General features: G+C 36.0%; 1 protein-coding gene across 1 annotated transcript in view; it reads right to left on the bottom strand.

Moving 5' to 3' along the window:
- Nucleotides 1–363: 363 nt before the first annotated feature.
- Nucleotides 364–24,187, bottom strand: part of LOC127432333 (tyrosine-protein kinase transmembrane receptor ROR2-like) — a 172,098-nt gene continuing 148,274 nt past the window's right edge. The window contains exons 5-9 of the mRNA XM_051683255.1: nt 8,923–9,044; nt 8,283–8,585; nt 4,977–5,234; nt 3,741–3,946; nt 364–2,698 (exon numbers count right to left, since the gene is read on the bottom strand). Of these exons, the coding sequence (XP_051539215.1) occupies nt 1,271–2,698; nt 3,741–3,946; nt 4,977–5,234; nt 8,283–8,585; nt 8,923–9,044 (2,317 nt within the window). The 3' untranslated portion in view covers nt 364–1,270. The remainder of the gene's footprint in view (nt 2,699–3,740; nt 3,947–4,976; nt 5,235–8,282; nt 8,586–8,922; nt 9,045–24,187) is intronic.

Genomic DNA, 24,187 nt, shown 5'->3' with positions numbered 1-24,187 from the left:
AATTAAGAATACTTTTACAGCATTTATAAATCTTGATTAATGTTAATTTCAACATACACATTTCTCAAAAGTTATATACGTTAACAGTTAATGCATAATGAACTAACACAAACTAATAATAAACAATTGTATTTTTATAAACAAACATTAACCAAGATTTATAAATGTTGTGAAAATATATTGTTCATTGTTAGTTCATGATAGCCTACCTAATGCATTTACTAATGTTAACAAATAGAATCTTATTGAAAAGTGCTATCTGTTTTTTTACTGTACATTTACACTGAACATATTTTACATAGATGTAAAAACTGTACTCTTATAATCGCAATTTCAAAGCAATTTAGCAATTTCTACATTTTAGCATCAATTTTATAGAGGTCGGGAAAACTAAACAAGTAAAATGTATTACTTTATTGGACAGTTCATGTGCCTCGATTTACACAGTATATGTTAATGTTTGTTAACATCCGGGTAGAAAGCAAGTATCTGGTTGGTATGATTTAAAAGTAATACTACTGGCTAAATAAACCTGCCAAAAAATGAGAAACATTACAGAAGAATATTTCAAACCAATTACAAATCTTAGAGAATCAATTACATAAATTATAAATCTTTACAACATGGATTCAACATTTAAAAAAGCTATGTCTAAAACAAAGAATCCATTTCTTTGCACATCCATGTCCTTTATAGTTCCGAATTGTGATCCATGGTGCAGTCTTCATCATGCAATGCCAACAAGTAAGAAATAAGTTTTATCCTGTGGTGGAGCTCAAAGCATTAATAGAAAAAAAAAGTAAAAGAAAAAAAGTGAAGTTTTATTCTTATGTTAGTGATAATGTGAGACGACTATTACTCGGCCTTTCGCAGTATGGACATAAACGTGATTGGGCTACCATAAATAGATTTCCTTGTTAAAAAGATGTTTAATTTTGCTCAGCAACAGTAAGAATGTACATTCTTTTGAATAGCTTTGCAACACTGATTCAAAAGCCAAACCAAGATGCTATCCATGTATCATGTCTGCTCCTGAACCCAAAACACAAGGGCTGAAAGCCAGATTCTTCATCAAAGACTCAGAAATCCGAAGCTTATGGGAAAAATTGAGATTAGTTTAAAAGTACCTTCTTCAACTCAGATAAAACCCATATATAACAGCAAGTTAATGAGTTAATTAATGGTTTCCCTTCACTTTTTAAACTGTTGTCCAAATGACAAAAATCACAGTTAACAGAATTGTTCTTTCTCATCAGATCCAAAAGGTGGCCTATGCTTCTGAGTTGACATCATTGTCTTCTGTCTGTGCGCTGTCATTGTCCCCCAGGAGCTCTGTCTCAAAAACAGATATGTCCTCATTGAGGAGACCATTTTGAGAGGCCACATCAGCTATATCCTCTTCAGATGCCTTTTGCTCTTCATTCAAAAGGACTGCCTTTTCTGTGCCAGATCCATTGGAGGGTGCTGTGGTGACGTAGCCAGTGCTGGTGGAGCCGCTTCCACTGTGGTGCGATCCAGCCTTGGCTATCATCTGTGGGTGCAACTGCTGTGAAGGCATTTGCATGGGGATCTGCATAGGGTAGAAGTTTTGCAGGTATGGATAGCCAGGCACTGGCTGGTAGCCATTGACTGGGATGTAGAGCTGAGGTGGCACCATCGGGCGCATCTGGCCCTTTATGGGCATGAACTGAGGCTGAGGAAAGGGGGATGCCTTTTTTGGACTAACATAGCGGGCATTGCTAATATTACTGACGGGGCTCGTGCTGAGGGAGCTGGTCTGAGTGGTGTTGCTTACCCCCGAGGTCTGTGCAGAGCTATTGTAGTTAGACAAGCTCTCCCAGGTGCGCAAACGTGTGTGAATATCTTTGAAACGTGGCCTTCTTGCAGGTAACTCGCTCCAGCACTCTAACATGAGTGTGTAAATCCAGGCCGGACAGTCATCTGGGCAAGACAGCACTTGTCTGCTGCGTACCATCTCGATGACATCCTGGTTTGAATAGCCGCAATAAGGTTGAAGGCCATAGCTGAATATCTCCCACAGCACCACGCCATAGGACCAGATGTCTGAATCAGTGGAGAACTTGCCGTACAATATGGCTTCTGGGGACATCCAACGAATGGGGAAGGGACTAGCGCCCATCAACTTATAGTAGTCAGCAGAGTAGACCTCTCGGAACAGCCCAAGGTCCAGGATCTTCACATTGAGCTTATCGCAGACCAGGATGTTGCGAGCAGCCAGATCTTTGTGGACCACATGGTGGCTAGACAGATACTCCATTCCAGCAGCTATCTGTGTGACAATGTGTAGGAAGTCTGCTTGTTCTAGTGTGGATTTGACCGTCTTGTCATCATCAGAGCTGCCCACATCTGAGTGGGGGGACCGCATGACCAGGAACTCATGGAGGTCACCGTGGCCCGAGTAGCTGAAAATCATACTCATGGGCTGGTCTTTAGTTATCACACCCAAAAGGCAGACAATATTGGGGTGCTGTAGGCGGGAACGGAGCATGGCCTCGTGGCGGAATTCCTCCCGCAGTGTACCTTCGTCCTTGTCTTTCACAGTCTTTATGGCCACCACCTGTGTCTGTTCACCTGGGGCGGTACCATAGAGGTGACTTTTGTAGACCTTGCCGAAACGGTCTTCTCCAAGCTCCTCCATGAATCGAACTGCAGACAGGTTGATTTCTCTCAGCTTTGCCTATGAATGAAAGAAAACAAGCCATTTTCACACTGGGCCTAACAAAACTCACTGGTAGAAGTTTTGGCAAATAAAGAACTTTTGGATCTGAACTTTGGATGAAAAGCTAAAATTATGGAAGACACTTCATTTTCACACAGTTGTAATTTTTTTAAATAATTTTTGTCCTTTGACGAAAATATTGTTTAAATTTAGTCAATAATTCATCATGCCAAGTTTACGCATAAAATTTTAGTCTACAAAAATAACATTTTAGTTGACGATGTGCAAAATGACAAAAATATGTTTTAAACTGTAACAGACCAAACTTTAACCAAATATTCAGATATTTTGAAAAATGTACGAACTACTTAAAATTATATAAACATGTATTAAACATATAAAAGATTAGTATGTTAGATTAAACAATGTGAGAAAACTGTCCTGAAAACCTGAGCACATAATGAATATACTGAAGTATTAGCTACTTTCTAAATGTAACTCTGTTCTGAATTCCTCATGCTTTTGACAGTTTAGGATATTGCATTGTATGTCGCACATTTTTAAGGAAACGGCGTATTCACAAAGCAAGTTACGCATTTTGACTAGTAGCTAAGTTCATGTTCACCTGTTCATTTGCATCATTGTCTGTGATGTAAGTTGTCATTTAATGTTTATGTCGTGGATACAGTGATTAATCTCACATGTATAGAATATGTATGAGTGATGTAATTAATCCGTTAGAAAAGTTTATTTTACAGTTTTCAACTCATGCGGTGAAATCCCCAACATACTTTGAATGGATTATCTGAATAAGTTCTAGATTTCTCTTTCTTTAAAATTTATAAATAAATAAGTGTTAATGAATTGTTAATATCTTGCAGTACTGTTAAAACACTTTTTTAAATATGTTTTGTTAACAGTATGTTTTAATCAAAATTGTTTATTTATTGTTGTGATGTGTCTTTTTTGTCTTTTCTTAATTGTTATTGACAAAAAAAACCAACAAACATTTTCGTCAGTAATTTTGTTGACATGATGGGAGATGATGGGAGAAAAGTACCTGATGCTTGTGCTGATTGAGAAGGGGCAGCTCCATTTCTTGACTTGGTGAGGCGGTGAGTTGCCGGCGACTAGGTGTGTCAGCAGAATCCTTTTGTTTGTTGCGGCACATGCAGACCAAGAAGAATAAGCAGGCAATAACAAGAGGGGTGGCTATACTGGGTATTAAGATGTACAGTATCTCCTTTTTCATTTTCTCTGGGGCTTCTGTCAAAAATAAAAAAGGATATTGGTGTTAAACATTTAGCAACATTCAGTGACTAAATATCTTTGTTCATATAAAGTGTAAAAAAATAAAGTAATAATCTGTGTACAATCCAAGTTAAGCTCAATCGACAGAATTTGTAGCATAATGTCAATTACAACTATTTTCAACTTGTCTGGCAGCACTTAAACATTAAAATACACTATTTCCAAAGTATAGCAACGAGGTATAAACATTATAAATGTTAACATGACTATGGTGTGATAAATCACTGTTCTACTTGATTTTAGTGTAATATGATTGCTTATAGGGTTTACAGATGTTATGTTGTCATGGCAACGAGGTTATAATTTTGGATATAACTTTACACAGATAAGGTTAGTAAGTGATTTTATCACACTAAAATCATGTTAACACGTATAATGTTTTCAATCTTGTGGCTATACTTTTGAAACAATGTGTATTTTAATGTTTATGGATTGACCCCATTACTTTCATTGTAAGTGCCTTACTGGGCTTAACTTGAACCCAGAAAATTCCTTTAAAGGAATAGTTCACCCAAGAATGAAGATTCTGCCATCATTCACTCAAACCCACATGACTTTCTTCCATTTAACACAAAATAAGTCATTTTGAAGAATGAACTGGACATTTGTTTCATGCAACAATTAATTTTTACCTGTTCCTCACACACAGCTATTGTACAGCTTATATAGAGCACAAATCACATGGACTAGTTTCATGGTGCTCCTTTTTGAAGCTTGAAACTTCAGTCCCAATTCTTTCAAATTGCATGAAAAAATGACCAGTACATTCTTTCTCTTTGTGACTCACAGAAGAAAGAAAGTCATATGGGTTTGGAATGACATGAAGGTGAGTAACTCATGGCAGAATTTTCATTCTTGGGTGAACTATTTGTTTAATAAAAATTAAACAGTTGGTTATAACCAAATTCAGTTTAGGAATTTAAAATTGTTTGTTGAAATGTGATAAGATTAGTTGAGAGTCATGAGGTCGAGATAGTCTACTCACTGCAGGGATGAATGTCACAGACATCCACTCTAACATTAGGGTCCAAAGTGAAACACCAAGGGCTCTCCATTTGCCCTCCAGGATTCCTGCAGAAATTGTGCCCTCCTCTGAGCTCCGGGTACTCAATATGGGTCAGATGGTGACTGTGTGGATATTGGACACTCCAGGGCTGGCACTGGTAACCTGATTTTGTCACACTGACTGTGCCCCTGTAGTTGGCGCCACTTCCATTGTAACAGCTGTGATCTGGGGGTGAATCTTTGACAAGTATTTAAAAATAAGATGGTCTGCTCTGTATTTAGTCTTAGCATATTAATTAGAAGCAAATCACTTGTCAGATTTATAGACTGGGTTATATAGACAAAATTATTGATGCACCACAAGAGGGCCCCCTTGCCTTACTTGCGCTGTCATTCATCTCCATTGAGGTTGCTTGTAAAGCCAAGTACATTTGTTTTCTTGCAATATTTTAATCGCCCTTTACCAAAATCAGATGCAATTTTAAAAACTATATTACAGGGTCAGTTCACCCAAAAACATCTCAGTCACCATTCGATTTATTATTATTTTTTTCTTCCATTCAATAAAGTGGACAGTCCCTAACATTTGCTTAACATCTTCTTCCACAGAAGTAACACAGTCATATGGGTTTAGAAGAACATGAGTGTGAGTTAATGATGACAGAATGTTAATTTTTGGGGTGAACTATGCCTTTAATCTAGTGTTGCCCTGATACCAAATTTTAACGATCAATACAATATTAAGTACCTAGTCTTAGAGAATCGGTCGATACCGAGCACCAATACAAGTATTTTTTAGTTTGAATAGTTTTTTTTTGTGTTTGTATAAATGCAATTCCATTTGTGTTTGTACATTTGATATCTTGATATAGCAAATATTAACGTTTTCAGTGTTTGAAAATCCACATCTATAGTATATCACGTAAAGATGGATAAAATGAGAACAGATGTGTTGGTTTCTTGTTTTTTATCTGTCAAAATGACGGATGACTTTTGAAATTATCCATTAATGTTTTTGTTTGTTGTATGAATGTTGTATGAAATGTTTTACAGTTGATCGTTTATTATTTTTTTGTTCACCCAAACTCATCTTTTTGAACATTCAAATCGCTGACATGTTTTTTAACCTGGTCTTAAAGGAACATTCCAGGTTCAATACAAGTTAAGCTCAATATGAAGCATAATGATGATTTCAACACACTCACACACACACTTCTTTATATATATATATATATATATATATATATATATATATATATATATATATATATATATATATATATATATTACACAGTTGCAGTCAGAAGTTTACATACACCTTAGCCAAATACATTTAAACTCAGTTTTTCACAATTTAATCGTAGAAAACATTCCTCGTCTTAGGTCAGTTAGGATCGCTACTTTATTTTAAGAATGTGAAATGTCAGAATAATAGTAGAGAGAATGATTTATTTCAGCTTTTATTTCTTTCATCACATTCTCAGTGGGTAAGAAGTTTACATACACCTAGTTAGTATTTGGCAGCATTTGCCTTTAAATTGTTTAACTTGTTTCAAACGTTTTGGGTAGCCTTCCACAAGCTTCTCACAATAAGTTGCTGTAATTTTGGCCCATTCCTCCAGACAGAACTGGTGTAACTGTGTCAGGTTTGTAGGCCTTCTTGCTCACACAAGCTATTTCAGTTGTGCCCACAAATTTTCCATTGGACTGAGGTCAGCGCTTTGTGATGGCCACTCCAGTACCTTGACTTTGTTGCCCTTAAGCCATTTTGCCACAACTTTGGAGGTATACTTGGGGTCAATGTCCATTTGGAAGACCCATTTGCAACTGAGCTTTAGCTTCCTGGCTGATGTCTAGAGATGTTACTTCAATATATCCACATAATTTTCCTTCCTCATAATGCCATCTATTTTGTGAAGTGCACCAGTCCCTCCTGCAGCAAAGCACCCCCACAACATGATGCTGACACCCCTATGCTTCACGGTTGGGATGGTGTTCTTCGGCTGGCAAGCCTCACCCTTTTTCCTCCAAACATAACGATGGTCATTATGGCCAAACAGTTACATTTTTATTTCATTAGACCAGAGAACATTTCTCCAAAAAGTAAGATCTTTGTCCCCATGTGCACTTGCAAACTGTAGTCTGGCTTTTTTATGGTGGTTCTGGAGCAGTGTCTTCTTCCTTCTGAGCAGCCTTTCAGGTTATGTCGATATAGGACTCGTTTTACTGTGGATATAGATACTTGTCTACCTGTTTCCTCCAGCATTATCACAAGGTCCTTTGCTGTTGTTCTGGGATTGATTTGTACTTCTGGCACCAAACTACATTCATCTCTAGGAGACAGAATGCATCTCCTTCCTGAGCTGTATGATGGCTGCATGGTCCCATAGTATTTATACTTGCATACTATTGTTTGTACAGATAAACGTGGCACCTTCAGGCATTTGGAAATTGCTACCAAGGATGAACCAGACTTGTGGACTTCCACAATTTTATTTTGAGGTCTTGGCTGATTTCGTTTTATTTTCCCATGATATCAAGCAAAGAGGCACTGAGTTTGAAGGTAGGCTTTAAAATACATCCACAGGTACACCTCTAATTCAGTACACCTCCTATCAGAAGCTAATTAGCTAATTGTCTAAAGGCTTGTCAAGCTGCTTAAAGGCACATTTAACTAAGTGTATGTAAACTTCTGACCCACTGGAATTGTGATATAGTCAATTAAAAGTGAAACAATCTGTCTGTAAACAATTGTTGGAAAAACTACTTGTATAATGCACAAAGTAGATGTCCTGAACGACTTGCCAAAACTATAGTTTGCTAATATTAAATCTGTGGAGTGGTTAAAAAATGAGTTTTAATGACTTCAACCTAAGTGTATGTAAACTTCTGACTTCAGCTGTCTATGGTTACAGTAAGGCACTTACAATGGAAGTGAATGGGGGCAATGGAACCCTGTAATCCGGTACTGGATTTTACTTTAAACAAGGGGCGAGTCTACTGTAAATATAATATATATATATATATATATATTTTTTTTTTTTTTTTTTGTGATAATCAACATTATGCCATAAATGCTGTCGATTGAGCTTGTATTGAACCCAGAACATCCCTTTAAGTGACAAACACTGCAAGTGCAAACACGTCATTATGTCAATGTGCTCAGAAACATTAAAGGACGATACCAAGTATCGGCCTGATAGAAGTATACTACCAAGTGGTATCGGTGCATCAATCTGATGTTAGTATTCACATTTTAAAAAAGGTATAAGTCAAGTTAACCTACATTGGGGTGGCACGCCAATGCGAATGCAGCTGGCAGCTTCAGGTGATCCAGGGTGTGGAAGCTGGTTGCATGCGGGCAGCTCGAGCTGCATGAGGATGAGGGGGTTTGAGCGTGCAATGGTATACTCGGCATTGCACAAGTTGTTTTCCAAAGCCTCACACTCATCGCGGCAGAGCTGGCGCTGCCGTGGACCTCTGGTGCTGTCCTCACACAACGGGAAGACATAGTAGCAGAAGGAAGGAATGGCAAACTCAGAACATTGGTCTGAGAGCTGAGTGGAGGTGCCAATCATAGTAAAAGCCGCTGGACAACACAAGAACGATGATATATGTTAAAAACAGAATGTATAGTGTATCTATGGACACGATACAGTGCCCCCAAAAATTTGGACACTTAATCAACATTTGAAAATGTATGGATGCCTTGATGTGAAAAATGTATAACGTGGTTAGTTCGTAGAAAATGTCTAGAATCATTTGTTTGCAGAAGCCAAATTGTTATATTTTGTTATCGAATGCACTATAATTGTGACTCGTGTCCAAATACTTTTTGGCCCACTGTATATGTGATAAGATACAGCGCTTATGTTCATTTCTGATTCCAACACTGGAGATGACAGCACAGAGACAGCAACGCTCACCAGTGATGCGGTTTTCACTTTCTCCCTGCATCTGCAGAGACTCCACATAGATACTTCTGTTTCCTAAGAAGCGAGCACAAGCGATGCCTCGGTATGGCTGGCAGAAGCCCTTCTCGTGTGTTCTGAAAGAGAGCAGAACAGCAAGGATGGCAATGATACCACTGGTGAACAACTCACATATGCAGTTAATGGATATCTTTTAAAACGGATAGCTCAATCTCTGAATTCTTATTGGATGAACCAGATTTGAAGCCGTTGTAAAATGACATTAAATGCACATCTGTGGTGCTTCATTCTACATTACTGCAGAAAGCTGTACAAATGTAGTTAAGGCCAATTTATGCTTAGGTGCAGGGTAGGGTTGCTCCGATACCAAAATTTTGGCTTCAGTATGATACCAGCCCTGGTACCTCAGTATCGATACTAAATCACCACTATAATAATAATAAAAAAATAACAAAAAATAAATAAAAAAATTACTTGATTAATAGAACTGCATAAAGTCTTACTGATATGTACTGATGCGTTTTCCGTTTAAATTTTTCTGGATTCCATGTTAAATGTTTTAATTAAAAGTTAAGATCAAATGGTGTTTAATTCAATTGATACACACACTTTTAATCAAATAAAATATAATTGTTTGGTTTTTTACAAAAAATTGCAATTTTATTTTTGGTCAAATAAAATGCTGCACAACAGAGCTTCACAGTATTAATGAAAACATTAATGAAAAAAAAAATCTGATTACCTGTGGCACAAGGCTGCTTGTGTTTGTGATATTGCTAACAAATAATAATAATAATAATAATACAACTATTTAATACTATATAATTGTTATTATGAGTATTATTACAACTTTTTGAATATTACATTTTTATACAGTAGTTATATTTCTCTGTCTTCAATTTCACGCATCCATTTGAATAGCGCTTTCATGTTAGCGGGACTTTTATTTTGACAGACCTTTGAGTTCTTCCTGTTTTTGACAGGTTAGTTATAACAAGCTTCCCATTAATGCTGGGATACTCCCGTCAGTACTCTCAAGCTAAAACATCCCAGCTGCACCCGAGGAGTTCATTTAAGTGTTAACAGCCGTTTATACTCTAAACACACTGCATGAAACTTAAGCACCAGCAGTGTTTGCTGAGTTTGTGTGAGTGTGTGTGTGTCTGTTTGGGAATCATATGACAGAGCAGAGCAGTACCTCTTGTTCATTCTGTAGCGTGCAGCGCATGTGACTGTATATTATTTAATTAAATTACATACTTCTGTTGTTTAATCACACTTGGCCATATCCAGAGGTTTTTTTATTTTCAAACTGTGATTGATTTAATCTCAAATTTGTCACATCTCATATAATTTAGCTAATGACAGCATTCTGTAATATGGTACCGAAATTAGCAACAAGATGATATCGTACAGTTTACATTATTTTGGTATCCCGATACTTCGTTAGTACTGGTAAACCACGCAACCCTAGCGCAGGGACTAGAAAACTAAATGTTTTTCATTTCGGTTCCTTTCCAAATGGTTACTGGTTAGAACTATGGTAAATTAAAGAACGGTTAATAATGTTCTTTTTAAAATGATAGTACTCTGCTCTAAGGGGTGGGTGAAATACCTATGCAGTGTTGCCAGATCTCCTAAGAGAAACAAGCAACATGATCTGGAAAAACAATCCCTTAAATAAGCTACTTGCCTCTCCAAAATAAGTGAAAATAAGCAATATTTTTGTTTGTTTCCTGTGTGGTGGATTTATCAACAAAGTTAATTAACAGTTAATTAGAATCTGAATTACAGATCTGCCTCTCAGTCAAAACCCGGCAGCATCATATCTGTATTAATGCATCATATCTAACAATAATTCAGTGAAGACATGGACACAACTGAGAAATATAATTTTTACCTCTAATAATGTTTTCCTTGTATTGGGATTAGCTGTGCATGAATATGTAGTAATTATACATAGTTGTTAAAAAGGTCTTTATTCAGAGAATGCGACATCCACAATGGACAATTAGGCATAGAAATTTCCTTCCGGATCAAAGGACATGCTTCATTTTTCAGGCAACATGAAGTTGTGTAGTTCCAAAACTGTACAGTAATAAGCCCTTTGGCTTTTAGTTTCATGAAAAAATTATAAAAAGTTATAACCGGTCACCAGCATTTAAAAATGAAGTTTTCACTCCGGAACAATTGAAAATCACTTTGTTCTGTTTTTAGTTTTGCCTTTATTACTCGCCTGACCAACACAAAATTGGTGGTTTTAGAAGCTTACAGACTTTACGATGCATGTAGGCAATATGACCAACTCTTAATAAGTGCCGTTTAATTTGCTGATAAATTTGCTGATTGCTCTTTTTTGTAACTTACAAGATAAGATTATTTACTGCACACCTTACTGTCAAACATAGGGTGAAAACATCATACGGATCAGAAAGGTCTCGAGTAGAATACAATAAGAACAAGTACAAACAACAAGCATATTGTTTCACTCACATAAACATGTCTAAAACAGATGTAGCTTTTTGTCACGTTTTCATTTGTAAATTCATAAAACATTATCAGAATAGAAAAACAGCAGATGCTTCCGATTAAAACAAGCCCAAATACAATGTGATATGATGAACAGATCTGAAAAATAATCTTTTTTGTAGAAGTATAAATCATCCTTTAATCGGCCCTTAGGCTAACAAACTATACTGTATTACTTGAAAGATTTGTTAATTCCAATTATTACTATTAATTATTGGATGCATTTTTTTTTTTCATATTGCTGATGGTGCTTCGTGTTGTCTCTTCATCAGCCTCAATCTCTTGTCAGCCTACATTATTAAAGGGAAAACAACGAAATGACATTTACATTTATTCTTTAGCAGACACTGTTACCTAAACTGACTTGCATGAGAAAAACTATGACCTGAGCAATTCACTGCAACATAACAGATGTGATGAGAGAAGTAGTGAGGAATTTTTTGTTACCCAAGTTGAGTTTACACTAAATTGCAGTACATAAACGTTAATTGTATCTTTTAATATTTCGGTTTAGTCATACACAGTTCAGTCTTGTAACTGCCTTGTTTAAAAATGTACTCAGCCTACACACCGCAAGATAAAGGGGTTGTTAACCAACAAATGTCTCATCATTGGAAATTTGGTGAAAACCAATGTTTCAAGGTCACAAGTCACATCCACCATTCTCATTTGAAAACACTTATTTTTAATTTCCTAACATCAACTTTTCCAAAATATGCAGTAATGGAGCATTTTCTAAATGAGAGGCTTTAATGTAGCAAAATCAAAATATTTTCCAACAAAAACATATTAGTGTGGACGTGGCCCCAGTCTCTATTTGTAACTCCAAATTCCCACATGTTTTGACCAAAGAATTTCCCTGACTTTTCTAATTGTTAGTGATAAAGTAAGGATTTAATGTACATAACTTCAAGCCAGTTAAATTGTAAAATTCCCTCAATTTCCATGACCGTGGAAACCCTGGATGTTTTAAAAAGGTATTTCACCCAAATGGCATCAGACTGATTGACAACTTGACTGAGGTGCTCAGGGTAAATTGTATAATACTATCCATTTGGTGGCATTTTATGGTATTTAGACCTTGTTTAGCGCTAAATTACAAAAGTACACCATTAATTTTAATGTCAAATAAACATTTTATGTTTGTTTGTTTTTTTCACTTCAATAAATATGTTCATTTCAGTAAATTGAAAGTGTCAAAACAACAAAATATGTCATGCATTGGGGATCACTGATGACATCTTCTGGAATAAAATAGCAATTACATGAAACAACAGCCAAGTCAAGTAGATGGCCTCAGTGCTCTATGCATTGGCTGATCTCTATAAGCCAGTGTTGAAACAATGCTTATGATATATATTTAGACATTGTAAAAACAATGATTTTTCAAATTGTAGCACACTGTGTCAATTTTTGTCAAAACGTGTCAGATTTTGCAATGATGGTCCAATATGCTGCTAAACCTGACCATGCTGCCACAGTCGCATCTGACTGTGTTACAAAGAAAAGGCAGAGTAATTATTTTGTTACCTGTCATTTATTTCAAACACAAAACGTCTGAATTCTTATATAAACTTTTGTCACACAGGGGCCAGACACAGACTTTGACCTGTGTGGTATGTGTGGACAGGTTTGTCTAAATGTGTATAATAAATAAAATAAATAAATAAATAAATAAAAAGGCTCCTAAATGGGTTAAATGATGTTGATCTTCAAATCTTGTAATGTGCACATGTTTGTGTGATGGTTAGGTTTAGGGGTAGAGTTGGGAAATAGGAAAAATCATTAGTCTGATATGAAATCAGTGGAAGTCTATAAAATGTCCTCACTAATAGTCAAACAAACCTGTACGTGTGAGTGCATGCATTTTCTGCATTTATGTGCGATTTTTTTCTGCATTATGTCTGATTTATTGATTTTTATTTGACAAATAATAATAATAATAATAATAAATGCTCTGCGTTGCAGTCTTTCCCATTCATTTCCTATGGCGGGTAAATTTTGACTCGGAACAACACGAGTGTTACTTTATGTTACGAGTGTTTGTCACAAAGCTTCAACACATCGAATCTAGTCCATATTTTTTTTGTGTGTGTTCAGATGGCCAATGCAGGACAAGTAACTAAGTCTTGGACCACTCAGATTAAGGATACCATTTTTATTAAAGAAAAACAAAATGGGTCAAAGATTACCCTAATAGCACATGAGGGTTAAGTAAAACAATCTAAAACTAAAAAGGTCTACATTAGTTTCATGTCATGTATGTTAACTTGTTAGTCACATTTCGAGGATGCTTACATAAGTAGTACGTGAGGAGAGAAAGAGACATCAGGTAATTACAAAAGGAGAGAAAGGTGAAAGGGCTCATTTAAATTTCAGAGACATTGTCATTCAGATTCACCCATTTATAACCTTTACAATTAAAGATGCCAAATGCTTCTAGAAAATTAAAGAAAGAACAGGGGTGACATAAATTCGAACAAAATCTAGTAGAGTTTTTTGTATTTTCAGTGGTTTGAAACAGCTTGCCAGTGCAAACTTTCAGGAAAACTTTATACCAGCTGTTAAGCACCTTACTGCCATTGGTCCATGTGATCGTTGGGCGTGACACGGTGCCCCACCAACTTTACGGCAACATATTTTTTTCAGTTGATTGAAAAAAAATGTCACTTACTCTAGATCAATCAACATGAACGCACTGGAGTACAGAGTTGCCACCATTTTATGCACCCATCTATGCATTAGTTCAAGTCTAAAAACCTTTTCATTATATTACGTAGATTCTTTTCACAACATTTATCATAAAATGCAATAACAGAGGGTAACCAGTGCATATTATGACCACCTATAGCTTGTTAGCATTAGTGCCATGAATGCAGAATGTAAATATGACAAATTACTCATCCTCCAATGCATATAAAATAATTATCGAGTGTTTAAAACAGCATCTTGTTAGTCACATTTTTTTCAGCGGCAGGGACTGGGGGACTGGTCAGGGTTGAAAAAAAGCTGAATGCAGCAAAATACAGAGATATCCTTAATGAAAACCTGGACCTCAGACAGGGCAGAAGGTTCACATTCCAACACGACAATGACCCTAAGCACACAGCCAAGACAATGCAAGAGTGGCTTAGGGACAACTCTGTGAATGTCCTTGAGTGTCCCAGCCAGAGCCCAGACTTGAACCCAATCGAACATCTCTGGAGAGACCTGAAAATGGCTGTCCACCGACGGTCCCCATCTAACCTGACAGAGCTTGAGAGAATCTGCAGAGAAGAATAGCAAAAAATCCCCAAAACCAGGTGTGCAAAGCTTGCCACATCATACCCAAAAAGACTTGAGGCTGTAATCGATGCCAAAGGTGCTTCAACTAAGTACTGAGTTATGGGTCTGAATACTTATGTCAATGTGATATTTCAGTTTTTTCTTTTTAATAAACTTGCAAAGTTATCAAAAAACTGGTTTTTGCTTTGTCTTTAAGGGGTATGGAGTGTAGATTGATGTGAAAAAAAATAAATAATTTAAAGCATTTTAGTATAAGGCTGCAACGTAACAAAATGTGAAAAAAAAAATTAAGGGGTCTGAATACTTTATGAATGCACTGTATTTCTGCCATGGTTTAATTTTAAATTATTTTTTTATTCCAGTGGTTGCTAAAACCAAGACACCACAGATTTATTATATTAAAGGGGCTCTTTCGACATACCGAAAACATGTAAATGTTGAAGACACAGCCATCTCTGCAATTTTTACAGACATTGCTTATCCAGTGTGAATTCACAGTAAACATTACAGACGTTTACAGTAACAATGGGCCTCATTCATGAAACAAAGTATAGTTTATTTCCCCAACTCTGCTTATCCTTTTTGTTGTGAAAGGTTTATGGAAAGGTGCAGTTTGTGTTTAATTTTCTCGAAAAAACAAATAAATAATGCCCTCTAAAGTGACTGTTTGGACTTTTTTTTTTTTTTTACATGAGCTCTATAATTTAGGTTTCATAATTTTGTATAGGCATCGGTAAATCACGTTCAGTTGATAATGTATGGTCAATGTTAACGCTGTTAAACCCATAAATAAACACTGCGGGTAGTTGCGTACACAATACAAAGGGGGAACAAAAAAAGCTTGCACTTTGTCATATAGCTTGCAAATCTGTAATATCTTTCTTACAGTGTTTTGGTCATAAACCATCTTCAGGCAAATTCTTTCATGATGTTTCCTATTGCAGTGAAAGTAGACCTATATCACTGTACATTCTTGGATTTACTCAAGAAGTTTTACCAATGACAGCGATGTGCTCAACTGAACCAGAGAAGGCTAATAGTGGTGGGCATCCAAACTGAACATTTTCTACACTAAAGCTTCATGTCAAAACATTTTTATTGATCTCTTGGACTGTTTAATTCCCAAAAGATCCTCTGACGACAGCAAAAGCATGCTATGACTAAGTTCCTCTCTTACTTTTTAGAACGAACATGCGAGTGTTTACTAAATCAATATTTTACGATGTGAATGCACTCCATTTAATATATATATATATATTACTGTTAGCATATATGTTAAAAGCTTCCTATTCTCATGTAATAGCGAGCCTGAAGCCTTACTTATATGACGTTTTCATGGGTGTGGATTATGATAATTGCAAATGTATGTGCACGTGCACTTTATTTACAAACGTTTGGAATTCACTAACATACACAAGTTTTACTAAAAAATCCGGGGAATACGAAGCGTTCGTGAATCCGGCAGAACGTTTTCGGGAAGCTCCATCTAACGCGTAAATTTCTCCCAATTTTTTCATATATTTACAAAATTTTCATGAATGAGGCCTAACGACTTTAAAGACATTCATCCTGAATACTACTCCCATCCAAATAGGGTTTAAGATTCAGCCCTTGAAAACAGAACTGATCCACCAACAATCTGGAAAAACAGGAAACAGAAGTCTCTCTAGTATCTCAGTAGTATCCTGAAGACTAGTGATATGGCAAACAACTTTCGGAAAATCCTTGGTCACGTGTAACATAATCAAGAACAAACAACACTGGGAAACATGTCCATCCAGAACCCTGCAGCGAGTAATACTTCACCCATCAGCCTTTGACTGATTAGAGAAATACTCAGTGTCAATTTAAAAGCACCCAAGTTGTCAACACATTTTCCAGGTTTGCAAAAATAACTGCTCTTAAAAGGAATTTTTCACTATTCACATTTAATTTGGTTCAAGCCACAGTGTGGCACATTGCCAAAGGAACCATCAATGCCTCTAAACTCCTGGTACGTTCTGTATCAATACCACATATGGTTACAATTTCACTACAGTTTGGATTGAGCAAGGAATTTTCTCTAAAGCTAATGTTTGAGGCCTTCAGCCTAAAAAGAATCAGATTTACTTCCAACTTTTTTTTTAATCAAAAATGTGGCACGAGGTATAGCATAAAGAGAAAAAATAAATATATGCAAAAAAACAACAGATAATTGAAACATTGAGCGCTGCAGTTATGTATGCATGCCCCATGGCTTTCTTTGTAATTTGTTAGATTCATCTTTGTAATCTAGTTTTGCATTGCAGTTGTTACCCTGATAAATGATTTCACAAGAAAATATAACCTAGTTTGAACAATGGCTAGTTTACATTTTTAATCATTCTGACCCATTTTCACAGACTCAACATATATCAATGTGAAAGACCATGATGTCGTCAGGTTGTTACAGGAGAATTTTCCGAAGTCTAACTAGAGAACCCTCTTATGCTCATCTGTAGCTGTTTAGGCCGACAAAAACAATACTCGTCCATTTTTGATCAAATATGCCCACATGTGGTCACATCACTTCTCAAAGCTCTTCTACTTGGACAACTATGTCTTCTTTTATGGCTCTAATCACAGATTATCCCCATCACCCCAGAGAATAAAAGCGGTCTGGAACCTTCAAAGAGCAAATTTATGCAAAATGCTCTTTACAAGGTAACCTTAAAAGATAAGTCTTTGTGTGGTTTTGCAGCTTTACAAGATGGAAAATGTGGAGAGCAATTTTTTGGCAGCACATGATATGCTCTTTTTACATTTAAATATAGCTTTTTAATTTGAGTTTGGGGTGGGGGGGTGGGATGGGATTGGGAGATAACAAGCCAGACTGTAACTTGGGTTTCCCGCATAAGCTCCACCGTGCAACAAACATGTGCACTGCCCACCCAACCATGTCTACAACATGAAAGTAAACAGGAAAGCAAAACTGACCCTATTTACTTTAAGGAAATTGTTCACCCCAAAATGAAAATTCTGTCATTATTTGATGAGTTCGCCCAAATCAAATATGGCAACTTAAATTTTGGCCTGTCCATCGCAAAAGAATGTATGACTTCAGATCATTTGGAATATAGCGCCACACTTGGAATGTAGAGTCATGTTTTTTTTTTTTTTTTTTTGTACTGTGTAATTTTTTTTTTTTTTTTTTTGTGTTCTAGAGAAGAAAGTAATTCAAATTGGTTTGGAGCAACAATAAATTGAATAAATGCCAGAATTATCATTTTTGGGTGAACTATTTATCTAATACACATTTTTATTATTATTGTGAAATATTCATCCATTACAAAGATTAAAAATGTTTTGTCTGTAGTCATGTTTCCATCCAAGATGCAAATTAAATTTGCGTGAAAAATCTGAATATGGCAACAAAACAAATTGCGAATAAAGCACTTATTGCGAATAATGTGCTTATGAGAATAAATTAGTCACTTCTGGCAAAATAGAAATGAAAATGGAAGTTGAAGCCACTGTGGCTCTTTTATTACATTTTATTAACTAGTTGTGGTTTAGAGCGTGCAGACAAAATGAGAAAATAATGATGATATTCTCGGAGCAAATTATGTATTTTTGTTGAGGCAAAGTCACATGACTTTTTTAATGTGCATCTACTGTATATTCATAAATAAATTCTATAGGAATACAGTATATTCTGTAAAATGTGTTTCCATTGTAGTTTTTTAGGTGCATGTCTTCTTACAGAATAATAAAAAAAACCTCTTGTCAAAGTCTCTTGAATTTCAGACACTTCACAGTGTGCATCTAATTGCTGGACATGAACAGAGGATGTTTTGTCTGGCCAGAAGAGAGAATCGCAAAATCCTTCCAGTGCACTGAAATGTTCACTCCCTAAAAAAATCCCACAATGCACCGTAAAAACAAGGGAGCATCGTTGCTCACTATGTTCCCTTACCAGAAACGTCGTCATGTCTTCTGAAGTCTCTGAAGTCATTAGATGAGCACAAGTGTAAAACTATGACGTCCAAGCCTTATTTTCTCTTAAAAAGGGATGTTGTTTGTAATGTCTTTCATTCATAATTACCATGAAAGTGAAACAAACTTTTAAATATTTAAGTTGTTAAAAGAATGTATAAAGTACACTCTTTTATATTTTTATTTCTTTATTTAATGTCATTTATCTTTCATAACAACACTGTAAGTTTGAATATCTTCAAGGAAAATGACTGATATTGTCTTTGCACAGCGACGCCATTGATTAATAACAGCTGTACTTCAATGCGCAAGCTTGTTAACATTTCACAGGTGATTTGAGTCATAAGTGTCCCAATGTTCGGTGGATAAACATTCATCCACTCCCTCGAGGGGTTTTCTTAAATACAGCGAATTACAACAACAAAGAAATCAGTTGGAGATTTACAGGAATACAGGAAGTAATTGTGTTTGACAGTCAACGATGAACACAAATCAGTGGTTACAATTTCCATCTAAGATTACAATTGCACTCTAATGACTGGTCGGTTTAGGGTTGGGGTGTGGAAGCAGAGTTAATAAACTATGCATTCATCTTCACTGTATTACATAATTTACAGTTAAACAACTCTCTTTTGGTGCCACTCTGTGGGCATTTCACCTGGAAAACTGGAGCTCACCTGTGCCCATACACTCAACAACACTTCCCGCTTCAACTACTGGGGGCAGTGGTTTGAATTTCGGTAAGCACAGACCAATTTATGCTTATGAACAATAGACCTACTGTTGCCAAATTCACAAACATTTGCTCCGCCATGACAGTAGTTGAACTGAATACTGACCGTAGAAAATATTTTGTGCTACTGCCTGCTGTGCTGACTCTCGTGGCAATGCTGAAATTGAAATGCAATAATTGCACTGTGTTGTGATTTGCTCTCTGACACATTTCAGCACGCAATGATACATCAAATCGTAGTCAGAATTATTTTCATTCATATACTTGCATGGAGTGTGTTTGGGCCATAGACTCATACAGCAGAGCACAGTGGCTTTAGATTGCCTTTACTGTTATCTTAGCTTCTGTTATCTAAAGACAGACACTAACAGACATCACACACTTAAGCACAAAAACACACGGGCACTGACTTGTATAAACACACACAGTGGGGCATCAGACACACAAAAGCCTTCCTGCAGACTGGAATTTACGACACGTCTAATCAGAGCGACTGACCTCTGTGTCTAAACTCAAGCGGCCTGAGGGATCAACGTCATGCAAACGGCATTGCTACCTTACACAATCTGGATAAGGAAACATTAGGACCTGCCACCAGATTTATTTGCCCAACTCTCTCTTCTGTTCTTAAAGAAATGTTCCAGGTTTAATACAAGTTAAGCTCAAATCAACAACATTTGTAGCATGATGTTAAAAACCACAAAAATGTATTCTGACTCGTCCCTCCTCTTCTTTAAAAAAAGCAAACATCGAGGTGACAGTGAGGCACTTCAATGGAAGTGAATGGGGGCCAATTTTTGGAGGGTTTAAAAGGCAGAAATGTGAAGCTTATAATTTTATAAAAGCACTTACATTAATTCATCTGTTGAAACTCATGTTTTATTGTTATTAAATTGTCTTTTTTTACAGTCATTTTAGGGTTTTAGGTTTTGTTGACATTACATCGTCATGGCAACAAATTTGAAAAATTGGCTATAATTTTACACAGAAAAGATTAGTAAGTGATTTTATTACACTAAAATCATGTTAACACACATATTGTTTATGTCTTGTGGCTATACTTCTGAAACAGTGAGTATTTTAACGTTACAAAATTGGCTCCATTCACTTCCATTGTAAATGTCTCACTGTAACCTTGATTTTTGCTTTTTTTAAAGAAAAGGAGGGACTAGTCACAATACATTTTTGTGGTAATCAACATTATGCCACAAATGCTGTCGATTGTGCTTAACTTTTGAGATGACGAAGTCAGACTCTGGTCCGAAAAAGGATACAGTTCTGTGTTTTGTTCTTTTTGGAAAAGCAGGTGCAACTTATTTCCACAAATCTGCTGTCACAGCACAATCAAAGCTTTTACTCTGTTGCAGTTGTTCAGGAAAGGATGGATGGGTGAGACAGACATAGAATATGCAGTAGACACTCTCTCAATGGATAAAAGTCAGATGAAGACTCTCTTAAGGCTGGGCATGTGGTAAACTACATATCTCTTGAGATCTGCTGTAATTGGGTACAAGGACATTGTATAAACTGCACGTGTGTGTTGTGTACAGAGGAAATTGAAGATTTTCATCTTAAAATGCTGAAAAAGCTCCCTGATATTAACATACTGACTATCTCCAATGGGACGATTCCTCAAGATGGAATTCCACAATGGGATGGGACCAAATATCCACAACATTCTCAGCGAGTCCACTGTATTTCGGAATTTCCGGTTGGCTAGCTGAAGTGCGATTGGTTGGCGTTTTGTGTGTAGCCGGTCTCTGCTTGCTTGCGTGCCATGCGGTTAGATTCTTGCTTTTTAAATGTTGTAAGATGTCTTCAAAAATTCCCCAGACAATGTGTGCAGTAAATGGTTATCCTAATAATCAAGCAGAACTAAAGTTTCATCTAAAATAGCAATGTTATGTAAGAAACCAATCGCAAAGCAAAGAGCTCCAGTCCTAGATTCTGCTGCTTCCATCGGCTGCCTACAGAAGGACTGACTTAGAACATCTTTTTTGAAAAAGCTTGGAATAATTTGTTTGTGTGCTCTTTTCACTTTATTGTCAAGAAGTCAAGAGCGGGGGTTACTTATATTAACCACCGTTACAGTCCAGCTGCGATAGACGTCCAGAAACGATAGCATTATTGTGCTTACAGGTGTGTGTATATGTGCTGAAAGTTCATTAGACATTTTGAGAGTTTGTTCATTTCTATTCAGCGATGGCATTTATGAATGTTTCACGTGTTTTTAAATGGCATTATTACGGAGTATAAAATGGAACAGTGTTTTATCTGAATTGTCTGTGAGTGGTGGCAATGTTTTCAACTGTTTTCATGCTGTGATGCTAAATGGATAAATTCAACAGTGGAAGACCATAATTATTAGATAAGACATTTACAGTAGTGAGATGTTTTAACGTTTTAAATTAACTGTATTATGATTTTCCTCTTTCCTGCATTTTTCCTGCCTGCAATTCACTTTCTTTTGAGTGTCTTTGCAGAATGTGCATGTCTTCCCTTAAGGGGAAAAGGTGATTTGGAAAACAGTGTGGACATTAATTCATTATCAATTAAATGTATTTGTACAGTGCTTTTAATAATACATACTGTTTTATAGTTGTTTACAGAGAACATTGAACTTGTGTACAATGTGTATAATGTATGTCCAAATAAATATGTTTATTTGTATTGCATATATTTCTTTTTGTACGGTACAGTTTAATGTGTGGCTACTAAGACATCGTTATTTCCAACACAAGAATAATAAATTCAATCTATCAACAGGAATAGTTGTTCTGTAAGCGCTAAAACATTTAATGTAGGTTATATCATTTAGATACAGAGATTATGTAAACTAACAATTATCAAGCTAGATCGAGCTTACTACACATTCATCTCCCGCAAAATATTTGTATTTTATCCGAAAAACGGCAACATGACAGTCTCATCGTCTGAGTCCTGTAATACACGAGCATCCTGCTGTCTGGACCTCCCCTGTATCTGCAGTGAGTACATAATCTCGGTACAACAAACTCTCCAGGTCCTGACTACACTCAATATATGTTTTAAAATAACCATAATTATCTACAGTTCTCAAAACATGTCCAACTGTACAGCTGTGAAGGCGTTAATAGGCTACATAGCTTTTCAGGTTAGTCTGCTCAGGTTCTTCCATCGATGGATAAAGACTCAACAAAATAACTAAAATGCTTCTATTTCGATATTTGGCCATTATCCTGAAACCCATAATCATTAACAGATAGGTAGGGAAGAACAATATCGCCTCGTTATAATCCTGTGATCATTCCTGTTCTCAAGTTTCCGTCATTTTAAATGCTGCGTTAGTTCATAACATAACAACTGTTTACACTTAACCGGAAGTTCCGCCCACATCGCCCGCAAAGCGTCATGGGACACAGGAATATTGTGGATACTCAATGGGAGGATTCCTTTGAAGCAATGCAGGACAGTTTCAGTTTAGTTTCAGTTTTTGATGAACATTTTTGTTTACATTTTTATTTCCTTTTTCAAAGTTATTTTTTGGAATTGTTTTTTAGTTTTAGTGTCAGTTAACTATAATAACCTTGGTGCTACTTGTATGACTTGCGTGTGACAATGAAGAAGGAAATATAGACGTTATTTTGAACTCGAATAAAAACTTTTCAGTGAAAAGTAAATAAAAGTATTTAGTAACTGTAATCAGATTACATTACTGATTACATCAGTAATTTTATAGAACACTGATTCTTGAGATAAGGGACAAAACATGTCTTACATACAAAAGTCCTCTCGTTAAAAATCAAGAAATTCATTAAAATAAAAATACTGGAAAAGTTCAATCTAAAAAAAATGTGTATACTCAGGGCATTCATTACTTTATTAAATAATTAATAAACCCTTCATTAGAATTTTTTTTAAAAGCATGCTCTATACTTGGAAGCACATGTAAATGAACCTGTCCTCAGCAAGTGATCACAATGTTAAATTGCCAAACAAAGTGTTTAAAAATGCAACAAATTTATAAATATAAATATCCAATGAAAGGTAGGGTAAGATATCAAACAATACATAAAGTAAACTTTAAATTATATTTTCCATAAAAAACTCTTTCAAAGTTGTGTTTTCACTTTGCGTCAACTCCGTCAGATTTTTTGTATAATCCTGAACAACTCAGACAATGCCATGGTCAACTATAACTCTGAGTAGCCCTTTACCACTTCCTGCTCATGGTGGATGTAACAGTAGGACATGTGGTCTGATCTTTTCATATTTTAAACAAACAATGTTTAAGTCTCTGCGGTCACAGCTTCAACATGTCAACTCCATCATTCCCATTATGATAATTTCTGTTAGAATTGTGGGATGAAGTTTGGTATTTGAGTTTAGGTTATAGAGGCAGCTTCAACTGAGGAATAAAGCAAAATGGCTCCAGTGTACAACACATGGTTAAGATGAAAAAAATATTTCATTTTGCCAAATCCGTCAGAATTTTTTTTTCACAGTAAAAATGTATAAAAAGTATATGATCTTAACTCCTTTAATAACACCATTATTAGATAATGAAAGACTTCACACTCTTGTTGGATGGATCAAATTAAAATAACATGCTTTATATAATTTATATAACTTTACTACCTCATTTTTATTGATAGCAGAATGTCCAGGCTGCCCTTTTCCATACCATGAGAGTTAATGGTGGCCACGTCTGTCAAGCTTGATTTTCTATTGAATACCGTATTCAATTTTAGTCTTTTTCAACCACAAAGTTATTGTATT

This window comes from Myxocyprinus asiaticus, chromosome 42 (assembly GCF_019703515.2).
Source record: "Myxocyprinus asiaticus isolate MX2 ecotype Aquarium Trade chromosome 42, UBuf_Myxa_2, whole genome shotgun sequence".
Taxonomy (NCBI): domain Eukaryota; kingdom Metazoa; phylum Chordata; class Actinopteri; order Cypriniformes; family Catostomidae; genus Myxocyprinus; species Myxocyprinus asiaticus.
The sequence above is the reverse complement of the archived record's forward strand: the minus strand, read 5'-3'. Positions and strand labels throughout refer to the sequence as shown.